Source organism: Oncorhynchus gorbuscha, linkage group LG12, assembly GCF_021184085.1.
Source record: "Oncorhynchus gorbuscha isolate QuinsamMale2020 ecotype Even-year linkage group LG12, OgorEven_v1.0, whole genome shotgun sequence".
Taxonomy (NCBI): Eukaryota; Metazoa; Chordata; class Actinopteri; order Salmoniformes; family Salmonidae; genus Oncorhynchus; species Oncorhynchus gorbuscha.
In genome coordinates, this window is record NC_060184.1 from 33,120,581 (window position 1) to 33,137,543 (window position 16,963).

The following is a 16,963-nucleotide window of genomic DNA, read 5'->3' on the forward strand; positions in this document are numbered from 1 at the left end:
GAAAACATTTGCAATAATTGAAAAATAATAACACGAGGAATAAGTACACAATGAGTAACGATAACTTGGCGATATTACACGGGGTACCAGTACAGAGTCGATGAGCAGGGGTACGAGGTAATTGAGGTAGATACTGTATGCACATACACTGTCTGTAGGTAGGGATAAAGTGACTAGATAACAGGATAGATAATAAACAGTAGCAGCAGCGTATGTGTTGAGTCAATGGAGTTAGTGCTAAAAGGGGCAATGTTGCAGATATTCTGAGTTGGTGCATCGGTATGGCTTGCTGAGCGGTAGCAGAGAGAACTGTCTATCTGTCCATGCTCCACCGGAGGCTGGTGGCACCTTAATTGGGGAGGACAGGCTCATAGTAACATCCTCCACCTCAGCAGCCTCCTGTGCCAATGGCGCAAATCATCATTGAATTGGGGGATGTGCACAGCAGGGGTGTGTATTCATTACTGAAACTGTTTCCTAACGGACGCAAACAGCCAAATGAGAGTTTTTATTGGATAAAAGGTAGGTTCCTCCCCGTTGCGTTTTCTTACGTTAAAGAAACGTTTTGCAACAGAATCGGCGGAATGAATACACCCGATGCCTGCTGCACTACAGTATGCTACAGTAGAGGCAAGCTGTGCTGTGATTGGCGTGTCTCCGTCCTGTAGCGGGAGGGGCTTAAGGTTGGCCAATATCTCCAGTTGAAGAAATAAGGAAGTGAGTGAGCAGGCTGGGCTAGTGTCGCGGAGGGATACATAGTCCCCATTCTCACCACCACGGCGACACACCTCCATCCCGCTGGAAACTCCATCTAAGGAACGAGCACACTCGTTCTCCAGTTCATAGACAATCAGCCCAGATCCATCGAACATGGTATGTATTATATATTTTTTTGTATTCATTTTTAGATCATTTGTCAATGCATTTAATGCCACGATGTAATGGGAAATGGAAGAGGGTCAAGATATGGGGAAATCCACAATTTTGCTTTTCATTCATATAGGTTTACAGCATTTTATCTTGCCGGGAATTAAATTAGGGTGATCAAAAAAGCTTGCTGTTTTGCAACTGTTCTATAATTGAACCGGGTGTGTCATCTTTAGTCTTACGAGGGCGAGTTTATTCTATTTGGAGGAACATTGTCTAGGGCTATATAACCGCTGAGTTGTATACGAACAGGATGTAACACAAAATGGAGCGGGATTCCGCGATAACTGCGCAATTCTTACGGCATAGTAGTTGGCTCGATGGCTATATCGGGGCATGTTGCTGGCTCGACGCTGCACGGTGCAGATTCAATTCATTCAATCAGATTAATAGCTTTGGGATAACTAGCAAGTTGCTAGACGATTTACAGCATAATTCTGTAGCTAAAGTGATTTACATTTCAGAGTATATAGTGTGTTGGCTGGAATAGGAAAGCGCACTGGCAAATTATGGGGTAACGCTGCACTCGTAAAGAGTTGACAAGCTCTTTTACCTATGATGCTGCTTCATGTCTCAACACGTTTTATTACTGGGCAATCTAGTTATATCAACTCCTATATGCTACCGAATAGGATTCATCCCATTTGGGAGGAAATGAACCCATTCCATGGGTCGCTATTAGCTGCATTTTCTCCATGTTGCATCATCGCGCTCTGTCTGATGGACCAACCATAATGCGAATTGCAGCAATAAATCGGCTGAGATCCGCAACTGAAATCGCCCGTCTCCCTCAAATGAGGGGAATCTGAAAAATTGAAACATTTTATACAATTCCGCCCTCTGGTGTTCTACAGTACAGTAGTTACAAAGTTTCGCCTTCAAGCGCCGTTTATCTCGCTGTAACGCCGCCTGTTTAGGTTGTCTTTTGCGTTCTTAATGGTATATATGCAAATGCGATTGTCGTTTCATCGAGTCGCAGAAGCTCTCTGTCACAGAAAAACCTACTCGGTAGCCTAGGCTACCTAGCCTTGGGTCTGCTGTTTTTTTGTTTTTCATTTTTTTATTCCTTCAAATGTAGAATAACGTATTTGATTGATGTTTAATGTCATTCTTATTACATTTAGCAGCAACAGTTATATTTTATGGGAATTATTGTTAGGCTAAATCACAAATGTGTTTCAAACTTTACACTGTATAAATGTCAGCGGTCCAACAGCTCACGCACAATTTCCATCTGTCGAAAATTGAGTTCATTCGATTGCATAGAAAGGGAAAGGGCGATACCTAGTCAGCTGCACAACTGAACGTATTCCAACCCGACATTTTAACCCAACCCCTCTGACTCATATAAAAAGCATCTCTCAGATGTCACGGGCAAGATAAGTCAACCAGTGGAAGTCATGAAGCCGGGTGTGTTGAAGGGAAAAGGTCTATCTATTGATTCCCAGCCCTATGGCTCATTCATAGCACTAGGGGAGTCAATAGAAATGTTTCTCTGTGCGATCACACATCTATCCCATATGGTATTGAACTGCTGCATGTGGTAGGTTTCATGTTGCACACTAGTGTAGTAGTTGGAGTATACGTTGCACCCTTTTGAAAAGTTGAATCTGTGAGTAAGCCCCTGTGTAGGCCTACCATACACACCGACATAATACAACTATTGAAGTGGAAACCGTGTCTCTCTATCCAGATGGTAGTAAGTCGTCCTGTCCCTATCCTGTTCCAGCCTTGTTTGCTGGCGCATGTTTGGTAACTTCGAGGACATCTGATCCAGAGCATTGAATCATTTATCTGCTTGGCAGGTGGTCCTGGCCTGGATGAGTCGCCCTGTGAACTGCTATCAGGGTTGTGTTCATTAGGCCTCAAACAGGGTGGGAAAACTAGGAGGAACTACCCGGGCTCATCCAATAAGAAATGCACATTTTTGTTTTCTTTCACAAAATGTGTTTTTATTTTAATTTTACTGTGGGTCCTAATGAACACGACCCAAAACTCAACCCACCAATCATGCCCGTATGGTGCCTTAGACTGGTGTTGATGGTGACATGCCCCCCCTCATCTTTTGTCCAGACTGAAAGAGAAGAGGGATTCAACACATAGGAGCTCAAAAGCTTCCCAGGACAAATGTGTGTCTGTGTGCTCATACATATAGTGTGTCCCTGGGGATTAAGAGTTTCCTTTGTTATGAGTCACATTCATACACTTTAGGGGAAGCAGGTCCATATAAGGGGTCTTACTGATGCCACCTACTCTCTATTGTAGGCTGCACTGTAAAAATGTAGACTAGAGATGCTCGGATAATACCTGCCTGCCTTGTAAAGGATGTTTAAGAAGAGTGGTGGACTGCAGAGCAGAGACCAGCCAAACCAGTTTCTTCTGTAAGCTACTGCGTTTGTGTAGCCTAAAAACAAACATCAGAACAATAGGCTACCTGGTGATGTTTGAGAAGAGAAAGAATGTCATTTGTCTAGTGAACTAACGAGGCCTGTCTCTCGTCCCATGCCATGGTTGGTCAGTGGGAGTGGTTGTCCCACTCATTCCAGAGAACCTGTAACAGACAGGAACCCCTCCACCCACACCCTTCTCTCTCAAGCTGGCCTGAATGCTTGCCCAACAACACCCTCACTACCATAGGAAATGGTGACTCAGAGGGAGTTTCCTGGGCACAGACGTGTGTGTGTGTGTGGCGGCTGGAGTGGTTCTGTGTTGTGTTAATTCAGCAGTACTTTGCTGCCTACCAGACTGGCCAAGAGTGAGAGGACGCCCCAGAGGGGAAAGGCCTGTATTAGGAGCGTGGGCCTGGTTCCAGGCAGCCCCAGTGATGCCAAGGGAAAGGAAGGGCCGGAGAAAGCCTGGTCGCGCAGCAGCACTGTGAGGCCCAGTCATGCAAAGAGAACGGAAGGGCTGGAGAAGGCCTGGTCGCGCAGCAGCACTGTGAGGCCCAGTCATGCAAAGAGAACGGAAGGGCTGGAGAAGGCCTGGTCGCGCAGCAGCACGGTGAGGCCCAGCTGTCTGGGAAACAGCCACAGGAGTTCTTCCACTGTACCTACCTGGTGCCCCGCCCTTCAGAGAGGGAAGAAGAGACCGATGACAGAGAGAGGGGAATAGGAGCAAGAAGAATAACAGGAGTGAGGGACGAGAGTTGTAGGACTGGAAGAGAGGCCGTTGTCCGTTCGTTCATTAACCCCACCGGTCAGTGTAAAGTCATTTATCGCAGACATTTCACAAATCTCGCAGATTGAGGGAACGGGGAGACTAGAAGAAGGAGGAGAGAAAAGGTTATTGTCTGAGGCTTATTGAATCATGGCAGATAATTTAATTTAGCCTGGTGAAGTTAACCATGGCACTGGACGTATCAACCAAGGCCACCGATGTAGCCCCGGAGCCATGTAGAGACTATTTTCATATCAGCCTGTTTAAAGAGCATCTAAAACATGAAATCATGTCATTTGAGGTCTAGGCCTTCCCCCGGTCGTCTCCATTACTTTGCGTCTGATATATCCTAACCCGACAGACCGTGTCGCTAGGAAAGAACCTCACCCATCATACACACGATGGTATAAGGAGTGGCCTTTGCACATGTCCATTTCATATGGTTGACTGAGACAGAATCAACACTATAGTGGTCTATGTTTGGTGTTGTAGTTACACAGATGTCTATAAAGCCTACACATATCTACTGCACTGTAGGATATCTAGTCTGCTTTGGGACAGAACTGAACTGGTTGCTACGTGACTAATTCACAGGAAACCTGGTGATGGAAACGAATGGCATAGAGGGAAATGCCAATTAGTGTGTGTTCCTGTTTTCCCCCCTGCCAGCAGCAGGCACTCGGCATTACGTCAGTGGTTTGTTGCCGTAATCATAAGCATGTTTTGCCAATCTGGGAGGGTACCGCGGGATTTACCATGTACACACACACACACCAGTGTTGTAAGCCCTACGGTGCTGTTGCTATGTGTGAATGTTTGAAACCTGAGGCCTTGTGTGTGTGTGTGTGTGTGTCAAGACTTCATCTATCTGTGGGCCCATTGTAGGAGTGCTGCCAAGTCATTACACACACACACACACTCATTAAAGCACCTCTGACTCACCGGCGTCATTAAATAGGGCTAACAGAGAACAGGGAACATGCTGGGAGGGAGTCAGGGAGACCAGATCAACTGAACACACCCCTACAGCCGTTTTAGCATTTTCAGCTAACAGCAGGCCAGGGCCAGTAGGCACAACAGGTTCTTCTACCTGGGTAGTGTTCAGTCGGAAGAAAACTGTTTAGAAACAGACGTGGTACATGACCGTGGGCCAATAAGAGAGAGCTCTGTTTTTCTGATTCAAAAACATGTTTTTGGCCACTGAAAATGACCCAAGGTAGTCTCTGGAACAAGGTGGCGGGGGGTCTCTTCCCTGAACAACGTCCTCACTGTGGGGTGTTGGGAAATCATGGAGGCAGGCAACAGCCTGGAGAGCATGACTAAGTCATTTGGGATTTAGCGACTGAGTGAATGACTTTGTTTTTCTCCCTCAATGTTTTACTCTCAGGCCGATCAACTAACAGAAGAACAGATTGCAGGTAGGAACGGCTGAGTAATCCCGCTCTCTAGCATGTTTAACACGTTTGACTAATTTGTGAACAGTACACACACACACACATTTTATCTAACCTTAATTTAACTAGGCAAGTCAGTTAAGAACATTCTTTTTTCAACGACGGCCTACCCCGGCCGAACGCGGACGACATATAACAACATACTGCAAGGGGAAAAAAATACAGGAGTTAATTTTTTCACTGTCCATTGACCTCAGCCATGTTCTTGTCTGAAATAAGTGGAATGAAATATCATCTTCTCATTTGATGTGTGTGTGATTTGGGCCAGTGCTAACTAGCTAGTACACTCTGTTATTCTCCTCGGTTAGATCTATAAACCCCTGGTTGGCTAATTAGCCAATGCTACTGGGTCCCAGGCTAATTCGGTCTTGTCTTCAGCGGTATACTTCAAACATCTTACTCTGGGGGGGGGGGGGGGGGGGGGGGTTGTGTTTCTTATGGCCCGTCAATATTAAAATCCCTTAGATCTGCCTGTATATTGATTTGAACACGTTATCAAACACCATCACGTCTACACTAAACTTCCTAAAACGCAGACCTTTTGGCTGTAGGCCTCTCTTGAACTACGTCTTACAAACTACTAATTATCTGTGTATATAAACCCTTTACAACCTCCCTTAAGTCTATCCTAATGTAAAGTGTTACCCGTCCCACAACCAAAGCTTGAGCCACAGCCCAAGAAGCCCTGACTGAGTCTGTGACCCACCCACCCGTAGGAAACACTGACTTCACCATCGAGACTTTACGTAACCCCACCTGTCATTCTCCTTCCCCCGTCCTCGCAGAGTTCAAGGAGGCGTTCTCCTTATTCGACAAGGATGGCGACGGCACCATCACGACCAAAGAGCTGGGCACCGTGATGAGGTCGCTGGGACAGAACCCCACGGAGGCGGAGCTGCAGGACATGATCAATGAGGTCGACGCTGACGGTGAGTGAAACACCCGATTGGTAAAAACAAAAATGGGGAAGTGACGTTCAGACGGGGGGCTTGGGCAAACACGCGCGTCATCAAAAGGCGACGAAACCTGTAGTCATTGTGAGTTCCACACCATAAACTGAACGTGCAAGTGCATTCTGTTTTCATCTCCACGTATTGGTTTAGCACGGTCTGTCCCCTTTAGAGTTTAGCCTATACAATTGTTTGGGAATGTGCCTTCAGCAGTTCAGTCACTCACTGCCTGTCAAACAGTCCCTCGGTGTCTTATGACTCCACTGTTACCTGCCTGAAGGCCAGGCAGATTACTGTCAGTGTCAGCTTTCGCACTAAGAGCACTATGGTGAGTGACAAGTCTTCAAGACCCCTGTCAACTTATCAACACAACTGTCTCCTGATTAAATAGGTATGGCTGAATCAACTGCGACTCTTGAGGTTTAATCCCAAATTACACTCTGTTCCCTTTCCAGTGCACTACATTTGTCCAGGACCCATAGGGGGTGCCATTTGGGACACACATTGAGTCAGTGCGAATGAGTGATCATGGTAGGAGGCAGTGTCCTTGACTCTTAACGATGTTGGAAATTAAACCCGTCAGTCGTCTAGGCGACCAGGCAAGGCCACCTATACCAAGATGATGCCCTGTCCGCGTAAAGGGTTTTGGTAAATGGGGCCTTATCAATTGCAGACATATTGCTCGATCTCAACACTGTTTGGATCGGCTCGCTGTATCTATCCAAAGTTCCCGCCTCTCTCTCTGTTCTCTGTCCTGTCTAGTCTGGGTCAGACAGCGATGAAGCTAGTAATGGAAAATACAACTAATTACATAACCTCTGATCTGCGTTTCGCTCTGTACATTCAGTATCTCTCCTCTCCCCTTTGTACATTCAGTACCCTCATAGTGATGTCAACAGCAGGGCCACAGCTTATTTACTAAACAAGTAGAATGGATGCCCGAGGGAGAGAATGAGGTTCGCTTTACCCCAGAGAGGTGTGCTGTTGGTCTCTGAGGGGAGGAGGTCTCTTGTTTGGGCTCTGAAGTGGTGTTTTGTGTTGCCCTATCATTGGTTCTCCGGGTTTGATCCCTCCCCACCAATCTCTGTTGCCCCCATGTGGGAAAAAAATTGGACTTCATTGGTTTCAATGGAACATTTTGCATGTTGTCTTAGGGGCTGGACCGCCTTGCCTAGGAAAAGCTATGGGGAAATAGTACGAGCTTAAGGAATGAATGTCCTCATAGACCGTAGAATGAGTCTTCCTCCTATAGTTTGCGTCAGCAGTGGCTCTTATATACAGTATACCATCTCCCACTCGTTCCCTCTCCTCCTCATCTCCATCTCTCCCACCCACTCCTTCGCTCCTTCTTGTACTTCAAGACCGGCAGAGTCGGGCCCTGGAGTCACAGCCAGCTCTCGCTGCAGAAAGATCTCACCGGGTGGTTCTATGCATACTACAGGACTCCACACTCTCATGCTCCGAGTGCATTCTCCGACGTTTTCTCGAGTTCATCCTTGCGAGGACAAGAGTGTGGAGAACACTTAAAATATTAGAATGATGTTTTTGACATTTTTTTTTTTTACGAATGAATTAAAAATGAAAAGCTGAAATGTATCAAGTCAATAAGTATCCAACCCCTTTGTTCTGGCAAGTCTAAATAAGTTCAGGAGTTACTATGTGCTTAACAGGTCACATAATAAGTTGCATGGACTCACTCTGTGTGCAATAATAGTGTTTAACATGATGTTTGAATGACTACCTCATCTCTGTACCCCACACATACAATTATCTGTAAGGTCCCTCAGTGGAGCAGTGGATTTCAACACCGATTTAACCACAAAGACCAGGGAGGTTTTCCAATGCCTCGGACAGAAGGGTATCTATTGATAGATGGGTAAAGAGAACAACTAAACAGACATTGAATATCCTTTTGAGCATGAAGTTATTACGCACACTTTGGATGGTGTATCAATACTCCCAGTCACTACAATGATGTAAGCAGCTTTCCATGAGGCCAACGGTGACTTTTAAACAGTTACGGAGTTTCATGGCTGAGAACTGAGGTTGGATCATGACATTCCTCCACAATACTACCCTAAATGAGAGCGTGAAAAGAAGGAAGCCTGTAGAGAATACTTGTTTACGAGGTTGCGCCATATTTCTGTGCATGCTTTCCGCCGACGCTTGCTTAAAAATATGTACAAAAAGAGTACGTATTCGAGATATGTGCTCCGTTTCGCATACTTTCATTTGGACTCCTACTCCGACCCTTCCGTGCTCCAATGTGCGTGCTCAGAGCACGGAGTTATGCATTTTGAGAAACGGCCATAGTTTCCCTTTTGAAATTCACATTTGTTATGGATGGACGTGTATTTCAGAGGGGGGTTTCGGGGTTAATTCCGCCTACTTCCAGGGTTAAAACAGAAACGACTCAAAGGGTTAAGTTTAGGTATTCATTCCCGAGTGCTTAAGGTTAGGTCTGTGTTTCGGGGAAGGCTTAAAACAAAGACCAACTATTCTCACGGCTTGCTAGAGCATTTAGACTGAGGTTTGTCCAGTAGCCTAAGCAGCACGCTCCGGCTCCGAGCATCACGTGATTGAGCCCAGTACAAAAAAGTGTATTTATTTTGTGAGCGCTGAGGAAAGCATATCGACGTTCTCAGGACCTTGTCAAACGTCCGAAACTGCTGTCTGTTGCTAGTGATCAGGCTGCTTTATTACTCAAAGACTCCTCTTCCTCTGGATTGGTCTTCCAGTGGTATGTTTTCAGGCCCTGCCTGGCTGCAAAGGGGCTCATCACACACACACACACACGCAAAGGCTGTCTACTCTCTGATTGGGGCTCCCCAGTGGCATGTGTTCCTTTTGATGGCTGCTGTGCTTGTGCTGCTGGCCCGGCCAACAGTGTGTGTGTTTGTATGCGTCTCTCTATCTCATCTTTCTGTCTCTGTGTGTGTCTCTCTCGCTGTCTCTCTGTGTGTGTCTCCATGTTTGTTTGTGTCTCTGTGTGTTAGGTCCTGAGATCACTAGCCCGCGGCCATTAGATCACCATCTGCCTTATCGCATTATGCTCCCTACTCTGCTGTTGTTACAGCCCTGCTTACAGGGAGATCTGCTCTTCCCTGGTTAATCCCAGTACCACCAGCCCCACCCATCCTCCGCTCCACACACACACACGCACACACAGCACGCGCACACACACACACACACACACTACTCCATGCGAGGTTAATCCAGCAGGTACTCTGACCTCTCCTCTGACCTTCCCCCTCTCTCCGCCACCCCTGCACATCCCAGCTCCCTCTCTTGCTGAAAGACATTCACACACACATACAGCATATATTTTACTATCCTTGTGGGGACCTAAAATTGTTTTCCATTAAAATCCTATTTTTTTCTAACCCCCCCCACCACACACACACACAATCCTCGTACAGTAGTATATCTCAGAGCCTTTCCCCCTCCCCGTAAAGAACCATTATAATCCCTGGGTAATCCCAACCTAACAGGCTACATGTTCTGGATCTGATCCCAGATCCCACCATTGACACCAACATACTGTATGTCCATCCATAGAATAGGCTGGTTAGAGCCTATGTCAGGGAAAGGGCTGGGATCTCACCGCTGCCACCAACATCCAACCATCCTCCACCCATTTCACTGTAAACTCACACATCCTGAGTTGGTCAGAGGCTGTGGGAGAGATTCCACGGCTGCCACCAACGTCCATTCACCCACCACAGATGAATCCACACCACAGGAGGCTGGTGGCACCTGAATTAGGGAGGACGGGCTCATAGTAATGGCTGGAATAAATGGAACGGTATCAAACACATTAACCGCGTGGTTTCCAGGGTTTCCATGTGTTTGATGCCGTTCCATTTACTCCGTTCCAGCCATTATTATGAGCCGTCCTCCCCCCCAGCAGCCCCCTGTGACCCAGACATCCTGTGTTAGAGAGATGGGTTAGAGGCTATGTCAAGGTGGAGGAGGCGGCAGGCTCCCTGGTCCCTGACTCCGAAAGGTAGAGCAAGACCCTCAGTTAATGGCAGATGAGAGGTGATTTATTTTTATGGGGCCTGGTCCAGACTCTTGTCCAGCATATAGTAGGAGATGTCTGAGGATGGATTCTCCCTCTGGTCTCTGTAGCTGGACATCTACAACCTCCTCCCAGGGCTACCCTGAGGTATAGAGGACAGACACACAGTCTAGTACTAGGACACTGTCCAGTGTGTATGGCTTTTTATAGAAGTGAATTGAGTTGTATGCAAGGACATAACAGGTGATTTCACAAAGGCTTTTCAGGGTCTTTCATCATCATAGAATGATGAAGAATTGCTGGTCAACAAACAAGCCTTTTTATAATTTACACACAGTTCTATATATATACTGTTATCAGCATCTTATCATTGCAATGAACTAAACCGGGTGTTATAATGAACTAAACCGGGTGTTTCCTATCTCCAATCCAGGCAATGGCACCATTGACTTCCCGGAGTTCCTGACCATGATGGCCAGAAAAATGAAGGACACAGACAGTGAGGAGGAGATCCGTGAAGCCTTCAGGGTATTCGACAAGGTAAAGTACTGCATGTTTACTATCTAACACATCCTCGGCGAGTAATCCTCAAATTACAATTTAGCTTTGTAATGAACGAGTAAACAGTAGTCTTTCATAAGATATATCCACCTCTGATAAACACACTGTCTCAACTTCCAGTTATGGTGATGCTGCACTCTTAGAAAGAAAGGCGCTGTCTAGAACCTAAACTGGGTTTCCGGCTGTCCCCATAGGAGAACCCTTTGAGGAACCCTTTTTGGTTCCAGGTAGAACCCTTTCCCTAGAGGGTTCTACTTGGAACCAAAAAGAGTTCTCCTATGGGGACAGCCAAACAACCCTTTTCTTCTAAGAGTGTGTGTGTGTGTGTGTGTGTGTATCCATCCATCCATCCAATGGGGATTTGATTCTCTGTTCATTGCCTAATGGGGATTCACCTCTCCACTCATCATTGCCCAATTGGGATTAGCATCTCTTTTATTGTCCTGATTGCTCCCCAATGGGAATGCCTTTCCGTCTATTCTCACCCAATGGAATTTCTTCCCTCGTGTCTCCAGGACGGAAACGGCTACATCAGCGCAGCAGAACTCCGTCACGTCATGACAAACCTGGGGGAGAAGTTAACAGACGAGGAGGTAGACGAGATGATCAGAGAAGCAGACATTGATGGAGACGGACAGGTCAACTATGAAGGTACGAGGACAGACCACCTAGCCCTGTATGCTTAACCAGCCACACGTGGCAGTGGATATTATTGGTTAATATAACGGAGACAAACTATGAAGGTAAGAGGAGGACAGTAGTTGTTCCAGGTTAGCTCTGGGTAGTGTTCATTGGGTAACAAAACGGAAAATGTTTCAAAACATTTTGCATGGAAAAGAGATTAGTTTCTTATTAGTCTAGGAAGTCCCTCTCTGTTTCAGTACGTTTTCTTCCATTTGGTACCTAATGAACATGACCCTGTACAGCAGGCATAACCAGCTACAGTGCCTTTAGAAAGTACTCATACCACTTGATTTATTCCTTATTTTGTTGTGTTACAGCCTGAAGTTTTGGGGGGCAAATGTATTGATATGGAAATATATCAAATTTACATAAGTATTTACACCACTTTGCTGTGACACTCCAAATTGAGCTCAGGCGCATCCAATTTCCTTTGATCATCCTTGAGACGTCACTACAGCTTGATTGGAGTCCACTTGTGGCTCATTCAATTGTTTGGACATGATTTAGAAAGAAACGCACCTGTCTATTTAAGGTCTCACAGTTGACATGTCAGAGTAGAAACTATACCCTGATGTCCAAAGAACCGTCCGCAGATCTCCAAGATAGAATTGTGATGATGCATATACCTGAGGGGGGATATAAAACATTTATTTGTGGTGAAAGTTTCCAAGAGCACAGTGGTCTTCAACATTGGGAAATTGAAAAAATATGGAACTTCCCAGACTCTACATAGAGCTGGCCGTCCAAACAAGCTGAGCAACATGCCTAGAAGGATCTTAGTCAGGAAGGTGACCAAGAGCCCAATGACCACTGACAAAACTACAGAGTTCCTTGCCTGAAATTGGGAGAACCTGCCAGAAGGACAACAGTCTCTACAACACTTCACCAATCTGGGCTTTATCGGAGAGTGGCCAGACGGATGCTACTCCTGAGAAAAAGGCACATGGCAGCATGCCTGGAGTTTGCAAGAAGTCACGTGAGAGACTGAGATCATAAGGCACAATATTCTGTGGTCTGGTGAGACAAAAATGTAACGCTGGCCTGAATGCAAAGCCCTATGTCTGGAGAAAACCAGACAACCAGCTCATCACTCGTCTAACACCATCCCTACCGTGAAGCATGGTGGTGGCAGCGTCATGCTATGAGGATGCTTTTCAGCAGTCTGGACTGGGAGACTGGTAAGGATAGAGGGAACAATGAATGGAGCCAAATACAGGCAAATCCTTGATGAGATCCTGCTTCAGAGTGCAAATGACCTTAGACTGGGGTAAAGATTTACATTCCAACAGGACAATGACCCCAAGCATACAGCCAATGCAACTCTGGAATGGATTCAGAAGAAGAATGTGAAAGCCCTTGAGTGGCCCAGACTTAAATCCCATTGAGAATCTGTGGAATGACTTGAAGATTGCTGTTCAACTCCGCTCCCCATCTAACTTAACAGAGCTTGAGAAAATCTGCAAGGAAGAATGAAAGTCCAGGTCTGCAAGGCTGTAATATCCGCCAAATGTGCTTCTACAAAGTATTGAATACTTATGTAATTGAGATATTTGTTTCATTTTCAAAAATGTCTAAAAACATGATTTCACTGTGTCATTATGGGGTATTGTGTGTAGATGGGTAAAAAAAATGAAAATAATATGACTTATCATTTTTATTTTTTATTTTAGGCTGTTACAGAACAAAATGTGGAATAAGTCAAGGGCTGTGAATACTTTCTGAAGGCACTGTACATGCATCAGTCAGTCTTCTCCCTGTAATCCGCATGTAACAGACATGTAAGAGGTATAGCCAGCTACATATAGTAGGAGTGGTTACTACTGGTTATGCAGCATTTCCAGCACTGTACAGCAGGCTGAACCAGCTACATATACCATGTGTAGTGCCAGCCCTGTAGCAGGCTTGGAGCAGCCCCGTAGCAGGCTTGGAGCAGCCCCGTAGCAGGCTTGGAGCAGCCCCGTAGCAGGCTTGGAGCAGCCCCGTAGCAGGCTTGGAGCAGCCCCGTAGCAGGCTTGGAGCAGCCCTTAGCAGGCTTGTAGCAGCCCTGTAATGTTTCTAACATTAATGTGCACCACAGATTTATTTTTTATTTTTTAATGATCCTTTAAACTTCTGGTTTGGTGGTTGTATCCATCAATTGTCCCATTTAACAATCACCCACATTAGAAAATGCATTTCATTTAAACATCACTATATCAGCAAAATGCCTGCGGTATGGTGGTCGTCGCTCATTTTCAGTTTTCGACCCTCTTCCCCTCCACCCACTGTCACTCCTATTCCCCACAAGACACTGCACTCATTCTTTTAGAAGGAGCTGTTGACACAATAAACAGTCCATATGTCTTGACTGGAAAGCGCCCCATTTCCTCACTCTCTCATTGTGCCATAAAGCATATGTAGTCTAAGCATTTGAAAGCCTTCTCTTTATTTCGGTTGGATGTCATTGTGTGGTTTTCACAGTGCAGTGACTTTTTTTAATCAAATAAGCTTAATGAGATGATTATGAAAGCCGTTTGGAAACGGGACACTAATTAGAATGATTTGCATTCTGTTCCTCCACTGCTTGATTTAAAAAAAAAAATGTATAAACAGTTTCACAATTTAGCAGGCGACTGCCTCGCCTGGCGCTTTGCCAATGGGGCTTAATGAGCTACAGTACGTTACTTATCTTTGTTCTTCTCTCTGTCTCTCTCTCCTTTCAACAGAGTTTGTACAGATGATGACTGCAAAGTGAAGCTCGGCCAACCTGCCTTGTCCCCTTGTAGAAGACGATAAAAAAAGATCACAAAAGTTTTACTTACCTCTTGGGAAAAAACATGTTCATTTATTCATACTGTTTCTGTATAGAAAATAATTGAATGTTAAAATAAAATATCCTTCTGTCCATCTACACAGAGAAAACAAAAATATACAAAAAATATCTGCATGATTTGGTTAGTGACCCCCCCCCCCAATAAGATGAGTTTAGCATCAGTACTTCAGACGCATATAACAACCTTGTAATAATTACCTTAACTGAAGCAAGGCATTTGGAACCCCTTCCAAGTTCCATCCATTTGCTGGTGATGTTTGGGCTGGCCATCTCTCTTTCTCTGTCTCTCTGTCTCTCTCTTTCCTGTTCTTCATGCATGCAGCTTGTGACTGGAGCACTCCCTCCAGCCAATCTGAGCGTGCTGATTCCACAGGGGTGTCGTTGGTATGGTGTCGTTGGTTTGGTACAGTTTTTTTGTATTTGGAGAGGAACCCTAGTGATATGGTATATGAAAGGATAGGTTTATAATTCAAGCTGAAAGTGGAATGGAACTTGTATGTTAGATAAAGTACATTTTCAAAATGTTTGGCATGTTTTTTTGTTTTTTTTTACACGTTATTTGGACGGCCATCTTAGGTATTTGTGCGTCCCTGCCCTGAAGAGGAGGGATATAAAAAGTCTTACGGTGGAGCTTTTTTTTTTTTTTTTGTTGCTGAGATTGAGTGTTCCTCTTTCTGACATTAAGGGAGATCCACTGGCCTTCATGTTTTTTCTTTCTTCTGTTTCCTCGACTCGGACAAGAGTGTGGCGGAGTTGTTGTGTACTTTGTATATGCAGTATGCATGCATTCTGTAGGTAAGAGTTGCAGCACAAGAGTCTTTTCAACTGTTCATCTGAGTTCAGTTTACATTCATTCCAAGTTGTAAATGCTAGTCTTTCATTTTTTTTTCAAATAAAAAAAAAAAGACCATGAACTTAATCGCTGTTGTGTTTTTATAGGCTGCCGAGATGTCATGTGACAGTGATTTCGAATCCATTGTCAAATATCAACTGTGATGATACTACATCAAAAATGGACATTTACATTTAAGTCATTTAGCAAAAATAAGTACAGTATGCATGTCTCTGACATATAAGACTGAATTATAGTCCTAGCTTATGCAATTACTCAAGATTACCATGTTGTACACTATATCGACGTCGTTCAATTTAGCCAAACCCAAACCATAGCCCAACCAGTCGCGGCAACATTTGAATATCTGCTCCTGCTCTGTCAGCAAACTCTAGCTAGCTAGAGGTTTGGGGGGAAAGGGGAAAAAGACACCACTGTTTGCGTTCTCACTCATCTATGGCTGTGCTTTGGCTCTCTGTTGCTAGGCAACAGCGGCATGCTGTTACTACGCTGTTGGGGGGAATTGAAAAGGGCAGGAGGGAGTTTTAATAGGCCTCAGCTGGAAAGCGAAGCTTCCATGATGTAGCCGTGTCCTAGTAAGGCCAGGCTAAAACCGGTCGTCATGTTTCAAACACACCAGTATGGGAACGTGGTTGACCACTCTATGGTGTTTACCTACAAGTCCATGAAGACGGAACCACATTGTCTGACTATATTTGGGTCACGGTTTGACCATATTTGGTGAGGAGTAGAGTTTGGCTGTCTGTACAGTGTCCATCCTTGGCTAGCCCAGCTCCATTCTGACCTTATGTTTTAGCGTTTCCCTCAGTACTGATAGGAGAGCCAGAAGCACATGCTTCTCCACACAGTGGAGTGGCTCTGCTTTCGGTCAGCGAATCGGCTAAAATGCACACGTCATCCTTTACTATTAATGTCATAAGGTCGTTGCATAATGCTTATGTGGTTCTGTGATCGATAAATCGCATCGCCAGGCATTGTAAACACCTTTCATATGCGCAGTCATATCTCGTGATGAAAACGTGCAACGGGAACCCTTTACCCTGTGGAGGTACTCACACCACAGAAGCGCTCACTCTCGCTGACATGGAACGCCACAGGGACAACCAGCCATAAAATCAATTGAGGTTGACAACCCACCTTTAGCCCATAGGGACCAGTTAACCAAAGGCTCCATTTCAGGGTCGTGTTTTGCAACCTGTCAGCCACTCACGCTCGTGGTTCGCTTGATGCTAGTGGGGATACCTATAACACACAGGACTGTCACGCTACTCTAAAGTCCAATACTGATTGTGGACAGGTGGGGTACTGACAATACACGCCATTTAGCAGATGCTTTTATATAAAGTGGCTTACAGTCATACGTGCGTCCATTTTACGTATGGCTGTTCCGTGAACAAAACCAGTGGGCGTGACCATGAACAATACCGGACTACTGACAACCGGCCAATGAGCCGGAGCACAGCGTCAGCCAATAACCAGACTCCACAGACGTACATGGTTGAAGTGGAGTGCGGAGGAGAAGAGCGAGAGAGAGAGACCAGACTT

The 16,963-nt window shown here is 45.4% G+C and overlaps 1 protein-coding gene across 2 annotated transcripts; it reads left to right on the forward strand.

Annotated features, from left to right (window-relative positions):
• The first annotated feature begins 743 nt into the window (after positions 1-743).
• Positions 744-15,484, forward strand: LOC123990895 (calmodulin-1). Of its 2 annotated transcripts, XM_046291886.1 has the most exons (6): positions 744-873; positions 5,471-5,501; positions 6,323-6,466; positions 10,942-11,048; positions 11,585-11,720; positions 14,459-15,484. In XM_046291886.1, exons 1-6 carry the CDS (start codon positions 871-873, stop codon positions 14,485-14,487), a joined length of 450 nt encoding a protein of 149 aa, XP_046147842.1. In that variant the 5' UTR covers positions 744-870; the 3' UTR covers positions 14,488-15,484. The 2 variants fall into 2 exon arrangements, with proteins under 2 accessions (XP_046147842.1, XP_046147841.1); XM_046291885.1 differs by lacking the exon at positions 744-873 and having other exon boundaries at positions 5,441-5,501.
• Positions 15,485-16,963: the final 1,479 nt, after the last annotated feature.